The sequence below is a fragment of the Scleropages formosus genome, chromosome 21 (genome assembly GCF_900964775.1).
Source record: "Scleropages formosus chromosome 21, fSclFor1.1, whole genome shotgun sequence".
Classification (NCBI taxonomy): domain Eukaryota; kingdom Metazoa; phylum Chordata; class Actinopteri; order Osteoglossiformes; family Osteoglossidae; genus Scleropages; species Scleropages formosus.
In genome coordinates, this window is record NC_041826.1 from 14,622,506 (window position 1) to 14,641,095 (window position 18,590).

Consider the following 18,590-nt stretch of genomic DNA (forward strand, 5'->3'; position numbering starts at 1 on the left):
AAAAGAAAACATTCAGACCAATGTGGTTGCCAAGTTTGAGCCACCTGAATGGCAAACACATCTTTGGCCTGTCAGGTCAGAAGTACATCATCTCCTGAAAATGATGAAGATAATGAGGAGGGATGCATTTAATTCTGTTTCTTATACCTGCATAAATGAAGACATTCCTCTGGGAGACTTGCCACTTCAGCCCACCTGTTGGGGTCTTACATAAGTACAGCTTCAGCTGTAGGACAGCTAACGACATAATGGTGGGGGTTAGAGACTTGTGCCCTGAAGGTTTCAGATTCAAGAGCCAGGAAAGCCCCTGGTGTTGCACCCTTGAGTAAAGTTTGCTATGGTAAAAAGTTCAAGTGGTAATAATAACTGTTGTTATTGCGTACATTTTAAAATTACTTTGTCTAGGAAAGATGTACAAATTTTCTTAGCCATAAAGTATTTGCTTTGCTGTTTTTTGGCTGTTGATGTATGCTTTGTGTTATTTGTCCTCAAGGATCAGTCAATATTTTCCATTCTCCAGGTTGAATGACTCCCTGTGAGGAAAAAGAAAAGTAAACCCAGGCACCTGCCTTGTTTTTACCTTGTATACACCACACCGTGTGGGTGGATATTGGTTTACTTTCATTGCAAATCTTAGATGAAGACAAAGGCAGGCCATTGGAACAGAATATGCTCTCTGCTCGCTGTCTGTCTCCATGGTTACGATTAGAGAGGTCCCTCTGATCTGCTAAAATTGGCGGACGTAAACCTGTTTCTCTAATTAAACTACAAGTGTGACTGCCTTCATAGATGTTTGAAACAGTTCCTGGTTTACTGTGTGCTTTGTTGTAGTAGAATTGATTTTGTTATTGTTTGATTTCCTGATTCTGAATTCTGTAATTTCCATAATGAGACTTTTCCAGATTTTGTCATTCTGAAATGAAACATGACTGTTTGCTTTAATTCATTGAATGTCATTTAAGATAAACAGTAAAACCACAGCATATTTGTTCTGAAGTTCTGTTTTTAAAAAAAAAAAAAAATTATACGCACACAGCTACTTGTGTAATGGATACTGGTTTATACAGAGGTATGAGACAATTTGACTGTACTCTAGAATCACATTTCTATGTCCAGATCTCTCCTCCTGTTGATGCAGTGCACTTTGGTATTGTTCTTGGGGATGTATGTCACTTTGGAGGAAATGTTTGCTATGAATAAATTAATGTTGTGGCTTTATGCATCACTGATGTTCTTTTCGGTAATCCATGCTTATTTTACCACAGTGCAGACCCCTGTATAGCTGGGGGCTGCATGTGAGTGCAATATGACTGAATTATGGTCTGGTTATGGTCTATTGTATAACCATTGTGTTAAAATGAGATTATGACAGAATGGCCACTGCTGTTCCAAAAGGAATATGCTGGTCATGTGAACAAGGACAGTAATTACTTTATTCACCATTGTCTCTCCCCATAATTAAAAATAATAATGAGACCTGTGTATCTTAATGAACTCATTGTTTGTGTTGACCAGAACAGGCTTTCAGCTAATGGAGTATGCACCCCTTCTTAATAGCACCCCCCCATGCTGCACTACACCTCACCTGAAGTTACTCTATTCACAAATACATCCAAGGAGGAGTGCTTCAGTTCAGATACTGAAAATAAGGCAGCATTGTGTCAGTTTGAGGGTAAATGTATGTATGTATTTTCTCCATGTTTTGCAGATGAAAAGGAAGAAGGAATTCTGGGAAGTATCCTCTTGCCAAGCTTTCATATATCAATGCTGTCTGTGGAGGACCACATAAACAGGAAGTATGCCTTCAAGGTTAGTATCTTTTTCTTTTTTTATTAAATAAAATTTATTTTTTACAGACTCTCCTTTGTTAGCATTCTATATAATTCTGCTGAGAGATACTATTTAGACTTTCACTCAAAGAGTACAGTGAAGCTGTGAGAGACCTTCATAGCATTTAAAAGTGTAACAAAAATTCTTGAGCAGAATGTCAAGAGAAGTCATTGGGGGAAAAATTTGGCTCCCAGTTTCCCATCAGCCCTGTCGTACACCTTGACCCAGTGCCTGACACTTCTCTTCTGGCAGTGATAGGAAGTTGATTTACATTTATCTAGTTAATAGACACTTTTTTCCAAAGCACCTTCCACTGAACTCTATGTAGTGTTATCAGCCCACACACCTTATTAACCAAGGTAACTTACACTGCTAGATACACTAATTACAATGGGTCAATACATCCATACATCAGTGGAACACTCCATCTCTCTGTCACTCACACACTTTGGGGGAACCTGAACAGCATGGCTTTGGACTGTGGGAGGAAATCAGAGCACCCAGAGGAAACCCATAAAGACACAGTGAGAACATGCAAACTCCACACAGACTCTGTGTGGATCAAACCCATGTCCTCTTGCACCACCCAGGCGCTGTGAGACAGCAGTGCAACTCGCTGTGCCACCGTGCCATCCATTTATGTGTTCTGCCTCAGTGATGCTGAAGTCCATACGCAGGTCTAAAGAAACATCAGGCTGTTCCTGGCTGGGTGATGTGCAGTCAAGAAGAATCGAGCGAGTGGTCATTCTGTCCTTAAGAGGAATCAGAAAACACGGACTGACTCCTTCAGCTCACTTGGAGGAGGCATGTTTTAGAGCTAAACTGAATTTAACAATGCACTCTTTGTCAGATTGGCATAAACAGTAATTTACTAATGTCAGCCAGCTGCCGCCATGTGGTCAGCCCAGTACTATGAACACGGTCCTCGATGGGGCCTGTTTGTGTTTTACTGGAGACAGTGGAAACACCACAATGAGAGGAGGAGTCTTTAACATGTTTTTCTGGTCCTCATAATGTGGTCATTGTAAACCCCCAAAGAAATCTAATTTGGTTTTCTTGCCCACAATGCTCTGGTTGGTCTTCCATCATGAGGGGACTGTCAACATTCCTCCTGGGACAAGTGCCATAGCAACGCGGTACGTTGATCTGCATTCCTGGGATTGCTCAGTTTTTCTGCCTTTTTGGTGTTTTTGTTTTGCGATGTGCCCTGTGCTTTTAAGAATAAACCGATTTAAATTGCCAGTGGTTTATGTCAATAAAGTTCTTATATAAAAGTTCAGCATGGAGGACTGTGCTTGTTGCCAAGAGTAACAGAAGTACATTTGGTTTGAAATAGGTAGTGAATTTGTGTATTCTGAGAGATTTGTTGAGGACACCAGTCTGTCCTCATTACTATTTGGCACAGTGACTTCTCACACAGCAAATTATGTATTTTACCATGTGCCAATTAGCACTTTTCTCAAAAACACAGATGGACACACTCAGGGGTTTAGATCTTTGCTTCACATAGTGAGAGTATTTTAGTAGAATTTAATCCATTTATTCCTGTACTGATATCCACTCCTTTTTCAAGACAGTTGTAAAGTATTTGTATATAAGTAAAGCAAAGTTATCTTACTTAATTTCAACCCTCTCTCTGTCTCTCTCACTTTCTTTTTCAGGTTGCCACTTCCACAGTACTGAATCTGATCTCTCCAAACCAGGCCACGCACCCAAATATGCGGACATACTACTTCTGCACAGACACGCCCAAAGAAATGGAGTCCTGGATGAAGGTGATGACTGACGCAGCTCTGGTGCACTCGGAGCCTGTAAAGAGGTAAGCAGTCCCAGAAATATGGCAACCTAAACTTTGTAATTTCTCTGTAACTGATTTCTCCCCACCTTGGATCTGACAGATTTCTTCAGTCTGTAGTTGTTTGTTAAAATTTATTCAGAACTGTTTCGGCTGTTGCAACACTGGGTGTATTTCTTAAGGTAAGCTGAGGGGTAGAAAAGGATTTGGATTAAAGACAGTACCCTGTGAGTTCAGTAATGGTCTGTAAGGGAGCTGTCACCTAGAAGCATGCTTTTTAGAACCTTTTAACTAACTGGCTGTCCAGTTAGCTCCTACACTCCCTTCTCAGTACATGCAGCAGGGACTTGTGGACCTGTCTTGTTTGCTGTCTTTACTGCTCTCTGTCTGTCAGAGACTTACTGGTTACTGTACATTTAAGTGTCTGTGTCTTTGGCTTGACATAGATTTCAGTGATTTACTGTACACATGTAGCTGTACGTTGTCTGAATGCTTCTATTCTGCGCGATATCATCTCTTTAACTCTTTCTCTTTCTTCCCACAGGCTGGAGAAGGTGAGGTTGGAGCAGCAGAGTACACAGGAGCCAAACAACATGCTGAACCACCGGGTTCTGACTCTTCCAGAGCTCCAGAACAATGAGCGGAATCGTGAGGCCAGCCACCAGAAGGAGCTTAGACTAAAGGACAGCGAGCAGTACGGCTTCCCCAAAGACGGGGTTGAGCGGTCACTCACCAAAGTCAACAGCATCAAGCTGCAGCCTGCTCAGTCAGCTGTCATCCAGGAGGCTGTGGCAATCTCACAGACGGCAGACAGTTCTGTCGCCGTCGCCACCCCTACAGATGTCCCCAGTGCCCCTCCACCAACCTCTCAGTACAAGGCCCCACCACCCCAGGTGAATGGATCAGGGGAGCGCACTGTGGAGCACGACCTGGGGGAGACGTCTGATGCTGTGCTCCAGGGGAACTCTGGAAATGCCGCACCCCCTGCTCTTGAGGCTGAGCGCACTCTGAAAAGGACCAACTCCATGCAACAGCTAGAGCACTGGATGAGGACCCAGCGAGGACGGAGCCAGGAGGACGATTCCCGGAGGTGGGTGCATGTTTGTGTGTCCTTACCTGTCGGGGGGGGAAGCACCAACCATAGAAACTTTCACAAGCAATTCCTGTCCAAACTGGAGTCGAGAATCAGACCAATGTACTGAAACAGTGTATTTTCTTATAGTGCAAAGCTTTGAAGTACAAACAGGCTTCTTTGTGGCTGTATGCCATGCTGATATGGGTTATCCTTTGATATAAATCCAGATACTTTTTGTAATCTGCTGCCTGGCAGATGCACAGTGAGAGAGCGACTTAAAAAGCTTGTAATGTCACAGACATATGTGTCTGTCAGCAGTCATAATGTTATTTTGGAGATTTCTGTACGTTGGACGGAAGTGTCTCTGTAACTTTCTCAGTGTACTGTATGTGGGTAGTGAGATGTTCTCTTCTGAAGGTAAAGTGCAGCTGAGGTGGTGGCAGCTGTCAGCACTAGCAGGGAGAAAAGTACAGAATTTTTCTGTGTTACTGGGAAGGATCATTTGTGTTTACCATGCCAACATCTGACCTTTTTGACACGAGTGTAATGATAAACATGTAGATGTTTGTTGAATGGTTTTTTGATAAATTGTTGAATAATGAATAAACCCTTATGCAACTACATGCATAATATGTATACCGGTTCATGTGGTGGTATGTAACAAATGGTTTGTTCTCTAGAATCATGTGTCTGCATCCAAATCTCTCTCTCTTTGACGTAATTTGCTCGTATTTTTCTCTGAGGTTGTCGCTTGTAGAAAGCATCTGTTAAATGAATAAATGTAAATGTAGACGTGTGCATCCTATAAACAAGCTTCTCCCACTGCCCCAAGCTGCTGTAACCCTGCAGGTTTGTTGTCAAAGCATTTGTTTCCTGTTCAACAGCTTAATTAATTCTCAAAGCATTTAAAGTTAATTTTTCCGTACAGTGACACGTAGGAGGGACTCCCAGTGACACCCTTCTTTGAAGGAAACAAAACCATGAAACAGCTGTCAGGAGATCAGGAGATAATGGGTCCAAAAGAGGTTTTGATATTCTTCTTGAATGCTGATGGAGATTCAGCAGTTCTGAAGGAGAAAGGCAGCTTTTTTTAATCAAATTCCATGAGAAGATGCCATCAGATGCAAAGCTGGAGGTGTTGACAAGCAGCTTTTGGCACCTCAGGGTGAAGCGAGAGGCTGTGTTATGAGTGTTATTGTTGTCTAGTTTTTATGGCCCTCTTAGCATGACCTACCAAACATCACCTTCATTTGGAGTAGTTAGTAAGGGTCATGGGGAGCATCGAAACAATAATATATATATATATATATATATATATATATATATATATATATATATATTTTTTTTTACCTGAAATTATTTTCAATCTTCAGTCCACCTGTGGAAGTACAAGTATCATCTGAGCAAAAAATGTTTCTATCTCTTTCTGCACCAAACCCCAGGCCAGCTCCACCCCCTGTTCTCATCCTATGAGGCTTAGCCAGGTGGCACTGTTTTGAAAATGACTTGGAGATAAGTCCCCCCTGCCCTCCATTGGATAACATACACAAAGAGAAACTTTCAGGGAGTTCAGGAACAGGAGTATAAGTAAGACACATGTGAATGGCACCGTGGATCTGATAATGCTGTATCAGAGGGCCGTTCAAGCAACCACACAATGAGAGGATGCCATTTTGAATCTGGGCTGCCGGTCGCCTGACTTTTGTGTTCATGATTTCTCAGCGTTTTTGTTGAGCCGCCAGGCTCACAGCATTTCTCCAAATAAGGCTGTGCCAATAAGATACTACTGCCATGTAAAGGGGGAAAACTTGTCTGGACTGTTGTTTTGGTGGCAGCACTTGCAAGAATTGCCCTCCTGTTTCCTAATGCTTTAGTACCTCCTGTTGGGGGTGTAAGATTACAGTATAACAATACTTTGTTTTGTTTTGCTGGATATTTTGGGTTTGTGTTTTCCAGTGTCACTGTTGCTCATGATGCTGATGGCAGTTGAGTTAAACAGGGGTTCTCGTGTACTGGACCTGGTACAGATACTTTTGGCACATGAAACGAATCTGGCTTGTCATTGCATTCCCTCTAACAACAAAGGGTTGTGTTTCTGCAAGGGTGTTTTGAATTTGAGTATGTTAAAAGGTTTTCAGTAGTTTAATAATTTCTTCTTAATTCATAAATTAAGAATTTTTTATATCAATAATAAATTTTTCCATAATTCATAATTGATGTTGGTGTTACATTAACTGCAAGTTTACTGCGACCTCCCTCCTGTTTTTTGAAAAGGTTGTAATAAACTTTGAAGGGTAGCATTCGTAGTTTGAAGGGGGAAAGATGTCAAAAGTTCAAATTATTGAACTTAACTACATTGTACAGTACTCTTATTCCTTACCAGATGGAGTTTCTGTTTCACAAACGAAGTTGGTTTCTGCTGAATACCCTTAAACTATGAAAGTCTGTTTCAGACTTGTTCAGACTGTGTCAGTATCTGGAGTTTTGACCTGCTCCCATTCCTGTTGCCTGCTGTCTTGGCCCTTCTGTTTGCCTCTGGGGGGAGGATGAGGGTTTGAAACAGTTGGAGCTAGTTCACCATGCTCCTTTTTCCAGGTGTACACTATTCCAGTAATCCAGCTTCTGAGAGTGGAAGAGCCCATCGCTAGTGTTCACAAGGATTGTTCTGGACACGCTGGTGTAGGCACAGGCAGGTGACAGAGCTGTCAAATTAGCTACATCCTAATTACTTCAGCCATGGCTGCAATAAGGTTGTTCTAAATATAGTGGATGCTCTGTTCTGTATAAATGGGGCTTTCCAGAACATTCCTTCTCAGAGAACTGGATCACTGCTGTGCTTCAATGATAGAAGAAAGCCCCTGTCCTCTTCTTTCTGTTGTTTATGTGTTTACTCACATAGCAAATATTGTTTGTAAGGAGTACACTAGCTAGTCAGACACTTAAGGCTTGTGGCATTGTGTTTTCTGTATGTTTCTTTACTCCTTTCCACATCTTAATAGTGTGCTGATGAACGCTGATAGGCTGTCATCTGATGAAGACAGGCAGCAACAAAGCAACATGGTCATAGCTAACAGTTTTGTTAATGCTGCTGTTGAGTGTTGAGCAGGATTTCCCTTACTGTTGGAGAGGAGCGGTGGCCTGTTGTTGACACCTTATGCATAACCTACCTTTGTTCCCTCTTTTCCAGCATCCTGTCCTACCAGACACTGCCCAGGAACATGCCCAGTCACCGAGCACAAGTGGTGCCCCAGTACCCAGAGGGTTATCGCACGCTGCCCCGCAACAGCATGGCACGGCCCGACAGCATCTGCAGCGTGTCGCCGTCGTTGTATGAGCATGCACTGGAGCCCCCTACAGCAGACAAACGGCGCTCCATGCGCGATGACACCATGTGGCAGCTGTATGAGTGGCAGCAGCGGCAGACTTACGGCCGGCAAGGAGCACACCCCACTGGACCCTACGGAACACTTCCAAGCCCCAGGACCATGGTGAACCTGTCGGAGCATGTAGCCCATTCCATCCCCCCTTCACCCTCCCATGGCTCCCTGGCGCTTTATCAAAGCTACTCGCCGCTGCGATCCTATAATGCAGGCTCCCGCTCAGAGGTGTCCTCGCCAGTCTTCCGGGGGGACGTGACTGTTGAGCGGCGCCGCAGACCACACCCCAGCAAGGTGGGCCACCTAGTCAAGCTTTGTTATTTCTGTGTAAATAAGTGTGTTCTTAATTCTGGAAGTGTTAGACTAGGGTGGACAGCCTCTTTAGTACTAGCTCAACTGTTTCAGTTAATGTCACAGTTTAGCACCTAGTACAGGGAGAGTAAGGTGTCCCAGTGCTCTCAATTTAATTCTCAGTGGTTACTCTTTCTACCGACTGGGCTTCCTAAGTGTGTCATCCAAAAAAAATGTGTAAAATGTCAATTATTAAGTGATCTCATTGAATGAGGTTTATTACTAGAACTCTATGTTGCATAATCCTCTGTTGCTTTTTAAGACGTTGTTCACTGAGACAGAGTTCAGAATGGCGCTATGCAGAACAATGCAGTGAGGTGAGGCTGCCTGCTCAGGCCTGCTGTGTGTGACCATGATCCTCTCTCTGCCAGTATGCCTACCCACCTGATCGCAGGTCCATGCCAGCTGGGATCCCCATGCAGACAGTTACCCCGCAGTCCCTGCAAGGCAAGACAGTAAGTGGTTGATTGTCACTCCTGCCCCATCATCTACCTTGTCACCCGGCCCGTCTTCCACCATTGCCTTGGTTCTGGTACTAGCTACCCTGTCATTTACTCCTTGGGTTGAACACAGCATTTTCTGTGGTTTTCCTGCAGTCGAAAAGAACCAAAACAGTCCTTCCATGATCTTCTTGGTCCCTTTTCCAGCATAACACATTGTTGTTCTGTGGTTTGAAAACAGATGTGTGTAAGAGTGTGGCATATTGTCACATAGTGGTTTGCTCATTCTTAGAATGCCATCATGCATTTTAGTTAATTTTGTTTGCTTTTATTACGCTTACTCCTTTCATAGTTGTTCAGTGGTACCAATATAACCTTTAAATGAAGTTGGGACAGTTATCTGAAATATGCAAATCATCTTTTGTCAACAACGTAGCATAACTGAAATGAAATGGCTTTTTCTTAAATGGGAATGTTACACTACATGTTGAAACTAAATCTTTGTCATGAAACTGAACATCTGGTGCTTTTACTGTGAAATATGAGAAATAAATTTGTTAAAGTGTTTTTCCAAGTGTACCTATAGAACCAGCTAGATGGTACGGGTAATACCAGTTACACGTTATGAATCTGTCAGTAAAGATGCTGTCAGATTTCAGTGATCTTTTGTCATACCTTGTCCGTTGAAGAAGCAACCCGGGAGGGTATAGCCAGGCTGCTGTGTTCTGGGTGGGTGCTGAGGGCTTCCTTTTTATGGTTAAGGTATCGATTGTCCTGGTTAAAGCAGTGATGGGCTATTGATGCTGTTTAGTAGTAAAAGCTGTGAGAGCAGTAAATCTACATACCCGACTGACACCATACCGGAATAACAGTATGATATGCAAACATTTCACAAAGTCCTCCTGACTGACACAGGCAGTTTACAAGGCATACATAGCTGAAGAACTTTAACAAAGTGGCACGCATTGTGACATATACCCCAGCCTCTGATTGACAGCTGAAAGAGATGTTCATCTGGATGCATGTGAATGTGTGTGTCAAGTGAAGGCCAGTAGATGGATGGATGAACATACTTTATGACCAGTTCTTCTCTCTGGAAGCATCTGTCACCTTTAACTTGTTTTGCTTCCTGTTCACATTGACTAATGTTGCTGTTAATGTTTCACCTCTGCACATATTTTGAATGAAGTATTTTGGTATGGAAAATAAAACAGTTGAGAACATTATCTACTTAATCACTTGCTTGAAGCTACAATAGTTTATATACGGTTGGTAGGATTCAGTACAGCAGAGTTCATCCCAGGGCAGAGAAACACTTTGAAAGTGGCTTAACTTATACATAAATGTCTTTATTAACATACTGATTGAGAGACCTTGAGCAATAGATTGTGAATTTTGCATTTAAAATTGAACTCCTGAGAAAATTTAACTCTTGGGGAAGTGCCAAGTGCTGTAGTGACAGGAGCAAAAATACGATGACAGTTTGCTTTCTGTAGGGTGTGATGTTGAACATAATTGAGGAAAAGCAGATGTGTGACCAGCTACATGTAGTCACACCTCATAGAAGGTGAATATTGAGTTAAATTGCCTCGGAAATAAAACAAAACAATGGATCCATCTGTTCAGCAAACAATGCTGTCTTGACTGGTTTAGGAACACATGTGGCTGTTGCGATGGGCCGCCAATACAGGCCCAGCTCTGCCACGTTGTGTTTCAGCTCTGAGCCCCAGTGATTGATGAGGATGATGAAACCAGCTTGTCTGCTGTGGGGCATTTCAGCGTTCATGTGAAACCTCCTTTCTCAGATTAAACTGCTCAGCTTGCATTTAGAAGAACATGTGCTTGTGTTTGGCCATCATTGTGGGTCAGTCACAGAAGGTCCCCCGCAAACAACACCAACAAAAAAAACCCTTGTTCACAGCTGCAAAAATTAAAATTTCAGTTTTTAAGATAATGACAGTTATTTCCGGACTGTAATCTCACCCAGTGCGCCTACAAAAGCATGCGGTCTGCAAAGGTGCCCGTTGGTTTCATTCAAATATCCAATAAAGTAAGTGATTTTATTTTTTTTTTTTTTTTTGTACGGGGGCCATCTTCACAGAGCCTGTCCAATCTGATCCAATCCAGCTGGGTCACATTTCCATTGAGGTCTGTCCCTGGCAAGCTGAGTCATCCAATTGGCCCACTTTAGCATGTCCCTTCGCCCTCCCTGCAGCCTGGGTGGCCGTGGCTAACCTGGTGTGTCCCCCTTGCACCTGCAGCCAGAGGAGCTTACGTTGCTTTTAATCAAGCTGCGGCGGCAGCAGGCGGAGCTCAACAGCCTGCGGGAGCACACTGTGGCACAGCTCATGCAGCTGGGCCTTGATGCCGCCAACCCGAAGGTTAGAGGACGCATGTGCATCACCCCCCACGTTGCCACTGTGGGTGGGGGATGAAGCTAAGGGTGCCATGGCCAAGTGACCTTGGTTCACCTCCCACAGCGCACTTGGAACTCTGGCTTTTTTTGTGTGTTTTTATTTTTTGTCATCACTTACCTTTTGACTGTTAGAAAGATATAAATAATTTAACAATGAATATAAGACTATTAACCCTTGAATACTTTTAATCATGTAGTCAAATTAAAAAATGCACAGTGTGGGCTCCAGAGCCAGAGTGCTATGGGTTTGAAATTTTAAAAGGTTTTCTGCATGAACTTATGATAAATTACTGGTTTGCTTCACTGTAAGGAAGCAGTAACAAGTACCTTGCTTCCTCAGGAACCTCAGCAGCTCCCTTGTGGTAATAAATGAGGTAATAGTGTTTCTGATGGTGAGGTTCCTAAAGACACTTGTCATGTAAACCATGTCAGTCCTTTTCTTGTCTTCACACTGAAATTCATATTGGAATTGAACTCTTCAGGAGATTCACTGTTTAAGGGTCAATAGTTGCTGCACACTCGTTGGCTTCTTTAGAAAAGTGTTGTCTTGGATTCTCTTTTTTTGTTATTTCTCTGAAACTTCTTTTGTTGTCTGGATTTGGCCATGCTTATTGATTGAAGCAAAATCATTGTCACGTATCTTTTGTTTTCCGAGTCTCTTGCAGTTGCCTTAACTTGTTTTGCTTTTGGCACGTCTTGTGCTTACCAAGTTTTTTTGAAAACAGATTTGGAAATACTATGTTGTTTTTATTTATTTATTTTTTTGTGTGTGTTCCGCTGCATGGCTTGTGATCTGAGTGTGGTCACGGACAGTGTATATGACACTGGTTTAGTGGGCGATATCTTTTGTTTGCATACAGCATTGGTATTAATTTACTGTTAATCTCAGTTTCCCATTCTGATGGAATGCTTGCCTCCTGTGTGTTCATCTAAACCCCCCCATGTACTTGTTGGCTCCTGCTCCTTCACTGTTTTTCTCTTCTCTCCTAAATGCTGCTGATGATAGACTGAGATTCTTTCCCATCATCTCCAGAGGAACCTTGCCTACTTGGACAGCCAGGTGGGAGAACCAGCAGTTTTCCAGAATTTGAGAGATCATTGTTCACATGTGTATTGGATGGTTTATCTCTGCAGTGAAATGCCTTGAGCAACAGTTGGTGTAAATAAATCTTCAAAGGTGTCTCTGCCCTGTATTTACACTTTCATCTTCCCCACTATTTGTTACATTCTGTACTTCTGCTCTACTAAACTTGTACATTAATAAGCAAATTGCTTAATTTTCATTTTCTGTTAGAAAGCTATTAAAAAGTTTAGGATCCCAGTTCCTCAAAGAGTCCTGGTTGTGAACACCAAAGATGTCATTATATGCTCCCACTGCTCTGACTGCTCAATGCATATCTGTTACATAACAACCTTTTACAGATTTCTTTGTGCATGTTAGCTTCACGGCTTTTTTGCCGTAAGCCATTTTACCTGGTATTTTTACAAAGATGTTTGAAAAGCAAATCCATGTTAGAAGGAAAGTGCTCAACACATTGAGTGACATATCTGCAGACTGTTCCAAGCTTTGAAAAGCTCATTTCAAACATGAGACAAAGTAAGCTAGTGCATAATTTATTTGTAAAGGAGAATAAGAGCTAGCTGCTTTCCCCCCTATTAAGTGACAATTTACAAGTTTATTAGCCAGTGTTGTGTCTGAGAGTACACCATGTTCATAGGCACATCAATGCTATATGATCATAAACTCTACTCTTAACAGCAATGTACAGTATCACAGTTATTACTTATTGGCACTTCCTGTCTCTATCTGATCTGTGAGTTGTGATGTGCAATAAAATGCCTGATTTATCGTGGTGTCACATTTCAAAGACTCTGGGTTGAGCTGAGCTTGACTGGGCACAGTAATTTTGGCAGGGCTGGGTCAGCAGTGGGAGAGGTCATTTTGGTATAATCTGTCAAATGAAATCCCCAAAGAGCTGACTTACCGCTGCTCATTTAGTTGCATAATTTAGTCTGTCTCCCGTTGTGTGTATGGATTGAATGTTTTCCACTGAATTATTTGACTTCTTGGGCTCTCAGAGGTCAAAGTGACATATACCGTGGTGTTATAAATAAGGACACAATATTCTTCTGTTTGTTCAATGACATTTATTGTTGTGCTTGGTGACTGAACCTGTGAATGTGCTCATGCAGTGTGCTGGTTATATCCAGCTGTGCCGCAGCCCTTAGAGGGGGAGCACTGTAAGTGCCAGCATGTTGTCTCTGGACTCTGGTTCTCCTGCAAGCTGACATCTACTCTGTGCTCCTTCCAATCTGAACTAGATGAAAGAAAATGAGCCCTTAATCGTCATGATTCACACTATGATTGAGAACTCGGCGCCTCGGCCACAACTGTACCAGCAAGTAAGGTCATAACACACATGTGGCTTTGCTTTGATTATTTCTGTCATCTACCCAGAAGTCCCCCTCTTTTTGCTTTCCGTTTTTTTGAGTGGCCCACTGGGCTCTCCTGTCGTCTTCATGACATTCTCAGCGTCGCACTGTTTCTGTCGAAGCACGTCACCCATCGCTTTCTCCAGTCATAGCTGGAATTGTGGGCATGGCTTATGATAGATGCCACATTGTCCAACGGACTAAACGTTGATGGACATTGATGGGTTTTTCTATGTGCCAAACTGTGTGTTGGGTTTGCTTTTGTTTACCCTTGCTTTGCCACTGTCGGTGTGGAGCAGATAATATCATTGAGTATTACCTGCTTGCTGTGGAATGTGAGTCACTATTGAGATCACATTTTTGTTCCTGAATAATCTTTTGAAAGGCTTCCTAAAGCCACATAAACACACTTAAACATCCAGTGCCTCTCAGATATCTCTGTACTGCAGGAAAACTCTGTGACTGTCGTGACTGCATTTATCAAGCAAAACAAGTACAGTCTGCTAATGAACAGGGTTTGTGAGGAACAAATTAATAGTTCTTTAGTAAATCTTGGGGAAAGTGTACATTTCAGCAACTGCCCAGCATTTTCTGCCAAGCCTTGATGATGTGGGTACCTGAATCCACCCTGGAAGCACGTTCACAGCAGTGGTTTTATATGTGCAGAATTGTCCAGGTTGGAGTCACCTGCTCCAAGTACATGTGGCAGCTGTGTGTATTGTGCCCTGTGCCTCTGCCAGCACATGTGGGTGCACGGGGGGACCCTGCTTCCATGACTGTGACATCACTGCCTTTCGGCCACTTTTGTAACCCAGGTGAAAAAGTGATGCCGCGGCTATGCTGTGCGTGACCAGAGCATCTCCATCTTCACCTGTGACTGCTTACACACGCCCACACACGCACACGCCCACCTGGAAGCCATCTGCATGTTTACTGTGGAATGTAGCCGAAATGCTTGGACAGACACATTTGTGTCTTTGTACTTAGCACTGTAAGGTGTGTGTGTGTGTGTGTGTGTGTGTGTGTGTGTGTGTGTGTGTGTGTGTGTGTGTGTGTGTCAACGTACAGTTTATTGCCAGTGTGCATATTGATTTTACATATAAAATAGTAAACACATTTTCATTTTTTTGTCCCGAGGTGTGTTTTTTTTCTTTAAAAAAATCTCAGAATTTGAATATGTTTTCAATTACGTAACATATGTGGGGGGGCGCAGTGGGTTGAACCGGGTCCCACTCTCTGGTGGGTCTGGTGTTGAGTCCCGCTTGGGGTGCCTTGCGACAGACTGGCATCCCGTCCTGGGTGTGTCCCCTCCCCATTCAGCCTTTCACCGGGTTAGGCTCCGGCTCCCCACGACCCCGTATGGGATAAGCGGTTTCAGATGATGTGTCTGTGTACACAACATATATGTTGTGCAAAGAAAATATATATATAGAGCAAAAAACCAAACAGGTGACTGTGTGTGACATGAAGGTATTGTGTCTTGATAAAGATGCAGAGTTTTATCAGTGTACTGTATTGTATTTTTCTGTATTGTTCAGAATGTGTGAAAGACCTGTTCTTGAACTCTGGTTTGTTGTGATGAGCATCTCTGGATATTCAGTCTGATTATTCCGTACACATAGGGATTCCATTGGCCCTTTGTGTGTTTATCCTAAGCCTTAAGTTGTGAACTACAGTGAAGCCTCTAAAATATTGTCAACTGAACTGTAAAGAGCCACTGCAGCCATACAGTTTTGCCCATTTTTCAATTTGTTTTGTTATAAAAAGTACTACTTATGGGTCACAGATGGTTGGCTGGCTCAATTTTCTGCCCTTCCTGTGTTTTGAAGCTCACCCTGAAGTACAGTAACTCTAGAGGGCTGACATCACACGTCACGGGTGTCTCTCCCATGGGCAAACCAGACGGAGTGGTACTTGTTTACTGTCCTTCTGCACCACTGAAAGTCACGCTATACTTAAGACATGGCATTCAAAGCTAGAGGAAAAGCAGTATTTTTTCATTGTATTTTTTTCTCTTTTACTCCGTTTATAGTATTTGAATGAATATCTACTGCCATAAGTAATGGTACGTCAGCAGAAGTATTGCCTCTGCCGAAAGTGGGGAAAAGAAGTCACTTTGTCTCCCACCTTTATAAGGAAGGTTTGTCTTGCCATTAATATAACAGCAGAGGCTCTTCAGACAAAGTAGGATTCTGACTTTAAAAAAAAAAATTAAAAGGGGGGGGGAACACCTAAGTGTTGTAACGAAATTCCGTAGGACTACGTGAACTACAGTTGCTGAGGTGTGTGCCTGCTGGTTCTAAGGTTAGCTAGTGTCAGATTATTGTTTGCATTCTGTAAAATACAGTGTTTGCACTTCTCTCTGATTGTCACCTCCTCACCTAGATGTCACCTGAGGACTACAGAGAGAACTCCTACACCTACAGGACTGAGGATTTTGACATCGATGTAAGTCTGTCTCAAAGTGTGTGTATGCGTGTGCGTGCGTGCGTGCGCGCGCGCAGGTAATGGAAGATAAATGGACTCTGGGCTACATGCTTTGTGAGGAAAATGTGTGATGGATTGAATTAATTCAGTGGAATTATACAACCAGGAATTATTCTCATTATCCAAATTGAGTTCATTCCTGAAAGTGTGTTGAATTGTTAATTTTCAGATAGCATTATCCTGTATTCCATTATTTTATACAGGATAAATAATGCATTCCTAGCCCATCTTCATACTTCCTATTGGGGTAGCAGGTAGCGTAGTGTTTAGAGCTGCTGCCTTTAGACCCAAAGGTTGTAAGTTTGAATTCCACCTCTCACTATAGTACCCTTGAGTATGGCACTTACCTTGAATTGTTCCAGAAAAATTACCCAGCTGTATAAATGGATAAATGATTGTAGATAGTTTATCACTGTAAGTTGCTTTGGAGAAAAGCATCAGCTAAATGAGTGTATGTAAATTTCCCAAATTATCACTAAAATGCTTACCTGTTTAACAATCCACCAGAAATTTCTGCATAATATAAAAGATTTAAAACATCACTTACATAGTTGACACTGAAGGAACACATTACCGGGGAATTACCCAGCTGTATAAATGGGTAAATAATTGTAACCTTAACATTGTAAGTTGCTTTGGAGAAAAGTGTCAGCTAAATGAATAAATGTAAATGTCTGTGTGAAGTACCCAATGATACTGTACAGTATCAAATACAGTTTTTCTTCTAAACTACAACAAACATGTACTGTAATGTAAGTAACCAATGTAATAGTATGTTAAAAATACGTAATGGCTGCAAATAGCACTTAGCAAAACAAAATTTACAGACAAGGCGATTTCAAGTAAATGAGTACTTACTGATTTGAAGATTTGCTTGAGTCAGATTTGGTGATAGGAGGAAGACGGAGGCTGTAGTCACTTTTGCTGCTGGTGGCAGGTGAAGGTGAGCGTGCACGTGTGAGTGAGCATGAGACGCCATCCTTTTGGGAGAATAGCTGAGCTATGGCTGCAGTGCACTCATTATCCTCCCACCTGGACTTCCTTAAATGTTTTTGCTCGTGTGCACTTGGAAGTTTTTTCGGATGCAGAGTTGTTATAATTGGTATTTGTTTCAAATAGTGATTTTAAGGATAAACTTTTGCAAGTTGTTATAGCAAATTTTCAGACACTGAGCATTTAGATAGTGAGAGAGACCTGTATTTAGCTCTGCCCCGTTGTATGGTGAGAAGTTTTTTTTTTTTTTTTTTTTTTTTTTTTTTCTCTTTTTCTTCAAATGGATGTTTTTCTCTGATACATTATATATAAAAGCTGTCTGCAGATGTATATGGATAGCCTGGTATCTATGTAGGACTGCTCAGTAAGAGTACATGTGCATCCCCTGTGGCGCAGTTTTAGCACCAATAAACTAATTAGTGAAAGCTCTGCTGTAGAAGGAGGAACACTACAACTGGCATTAATCCTGAAAGGACATTCCCTGTTAGCTGAAATTTCCGGCAAGCCCACAAGAGAAACATTTAGACGAAACCATGATGAAGTCGACCAGAATTAAAGTGGTCCAATTAATAGCTTGTATATAGCCTGCTAATCAGTGGTAATTACAGCGGCACAAACGGACTCCTTTCCATCTCCTCACACGTAGCCACTTTTTAGGTGATTTTAATCTGTATGTTTTAGGTAATTATACTCTCAAAGTTACAATGAAAAGTGCTTTTATAAATATCATTAGGTAGCTTTGGTTGAGTTGGGGGGTTATTTTGTAAATGCAGCAAAGTATCCATCAGGGCAACTGTCCCCCCGTACAGAGTGTGCAGAGCAACATAGGAACCCATAGGGAAAAGCACGAAATGGAATGGGGTGTCTTTGCCCTTTCAAACAACTGCTTATGTTTTGTTATATCCATTGTGGATGTGCACGCCAAGTGGAGGTCAGTGGTGCTATATTGCATTTAACAGCGTCCTGGTGCTGAGTGGCTCACAGTACTGCATCAAGATGAAATATGTTTACCCCATGTAATGTACTGCTCCACGTATTGCGTCAAGAAACGCAGTCCTGTAAAATTCAAAGGACCTCTTTACATAGCGTTTATTCCATTTAATTTGTCTGACACGTTTAATGCAGCAAAGAGATTTACACTAAACTGAGAGGCATCAGACTAAGGGAAAAGTCACTGCAACGCTGAGTCACTTCAAGCTGCAGCTTATGACCTCTGACCTCTGTGTTTTCAGGCCAAGCTGAGCCGGCTGTGTGAGCAAGACAAGGTGGTGCAAGCACAAGATGAGAAGCTGCAGCAGCTCCATCGGGAGAAGGTGTCTGCTCCTCAGCTCCGTTCATACTGCGCTCCTCCGCTGGCACCGTCATTACTGTGCTTTGGATTGATCCATTGCAC

The 18,590-nt window shown here is 42.4% G+C and overlaps 1 protein-coding gene across 14 annotated transcripts in view; it reads left to right on the forward strand.

Annotated features, from left to right (window-relative positions):
- plekha5 (pleckstrin homology domain containing, family A member 5) overlaps positions 1-18,590 on the forward strand; it is a 92,605-nt gene that overhangs the window by 60,854 nt on the left and 13,161 nt on the right. For 6 of the 14 annotated variants that reach the window (XM_029247313.1, XM_029247317.1, XM_029247314.1 and 3 more), the window contains 9 exons: positions 1,709-1,809; positions 3,534-3,649; positions 4,170-4,715; positions 7,888-8,371; positions 8,800-8,883; positions 11,130-11,249; positions 12,291-12,344; positions 16,103-16,165; positions 18,430-18,510. In XM_029247313.1, coding sequence (XP_029103146.1) covers positions 1,709-1,809; positions 3,534-3,649; positions 4,170-4,715; positions 7,888-8,371; positions 8,800-8,883; positions 11,130-11,249; positions 12,291-12,344; positions 16,103-16,165; positions 18,430-18,510 — 1,649 coding nt within the window. Of the gene's footprint in view, positions 1-1,708; positions 1,810-2,406; positions 2,967-3,491; positions 3,650-4,169; positions 4,716-7,887; positions 8,372-8,799; positions 8,884-11,129; positions 11,250-12,290; positions 12,345-13,606; positions 13,842-16,102; positions 16,166-18,429; positions 18,511-18,590 lie in introns of those variants that run through there. The other 8 variants (XM_029247319.1, XM_029247320.1, XM_029247324.1 and 5 more) reach the window with 6 other exon arrangements.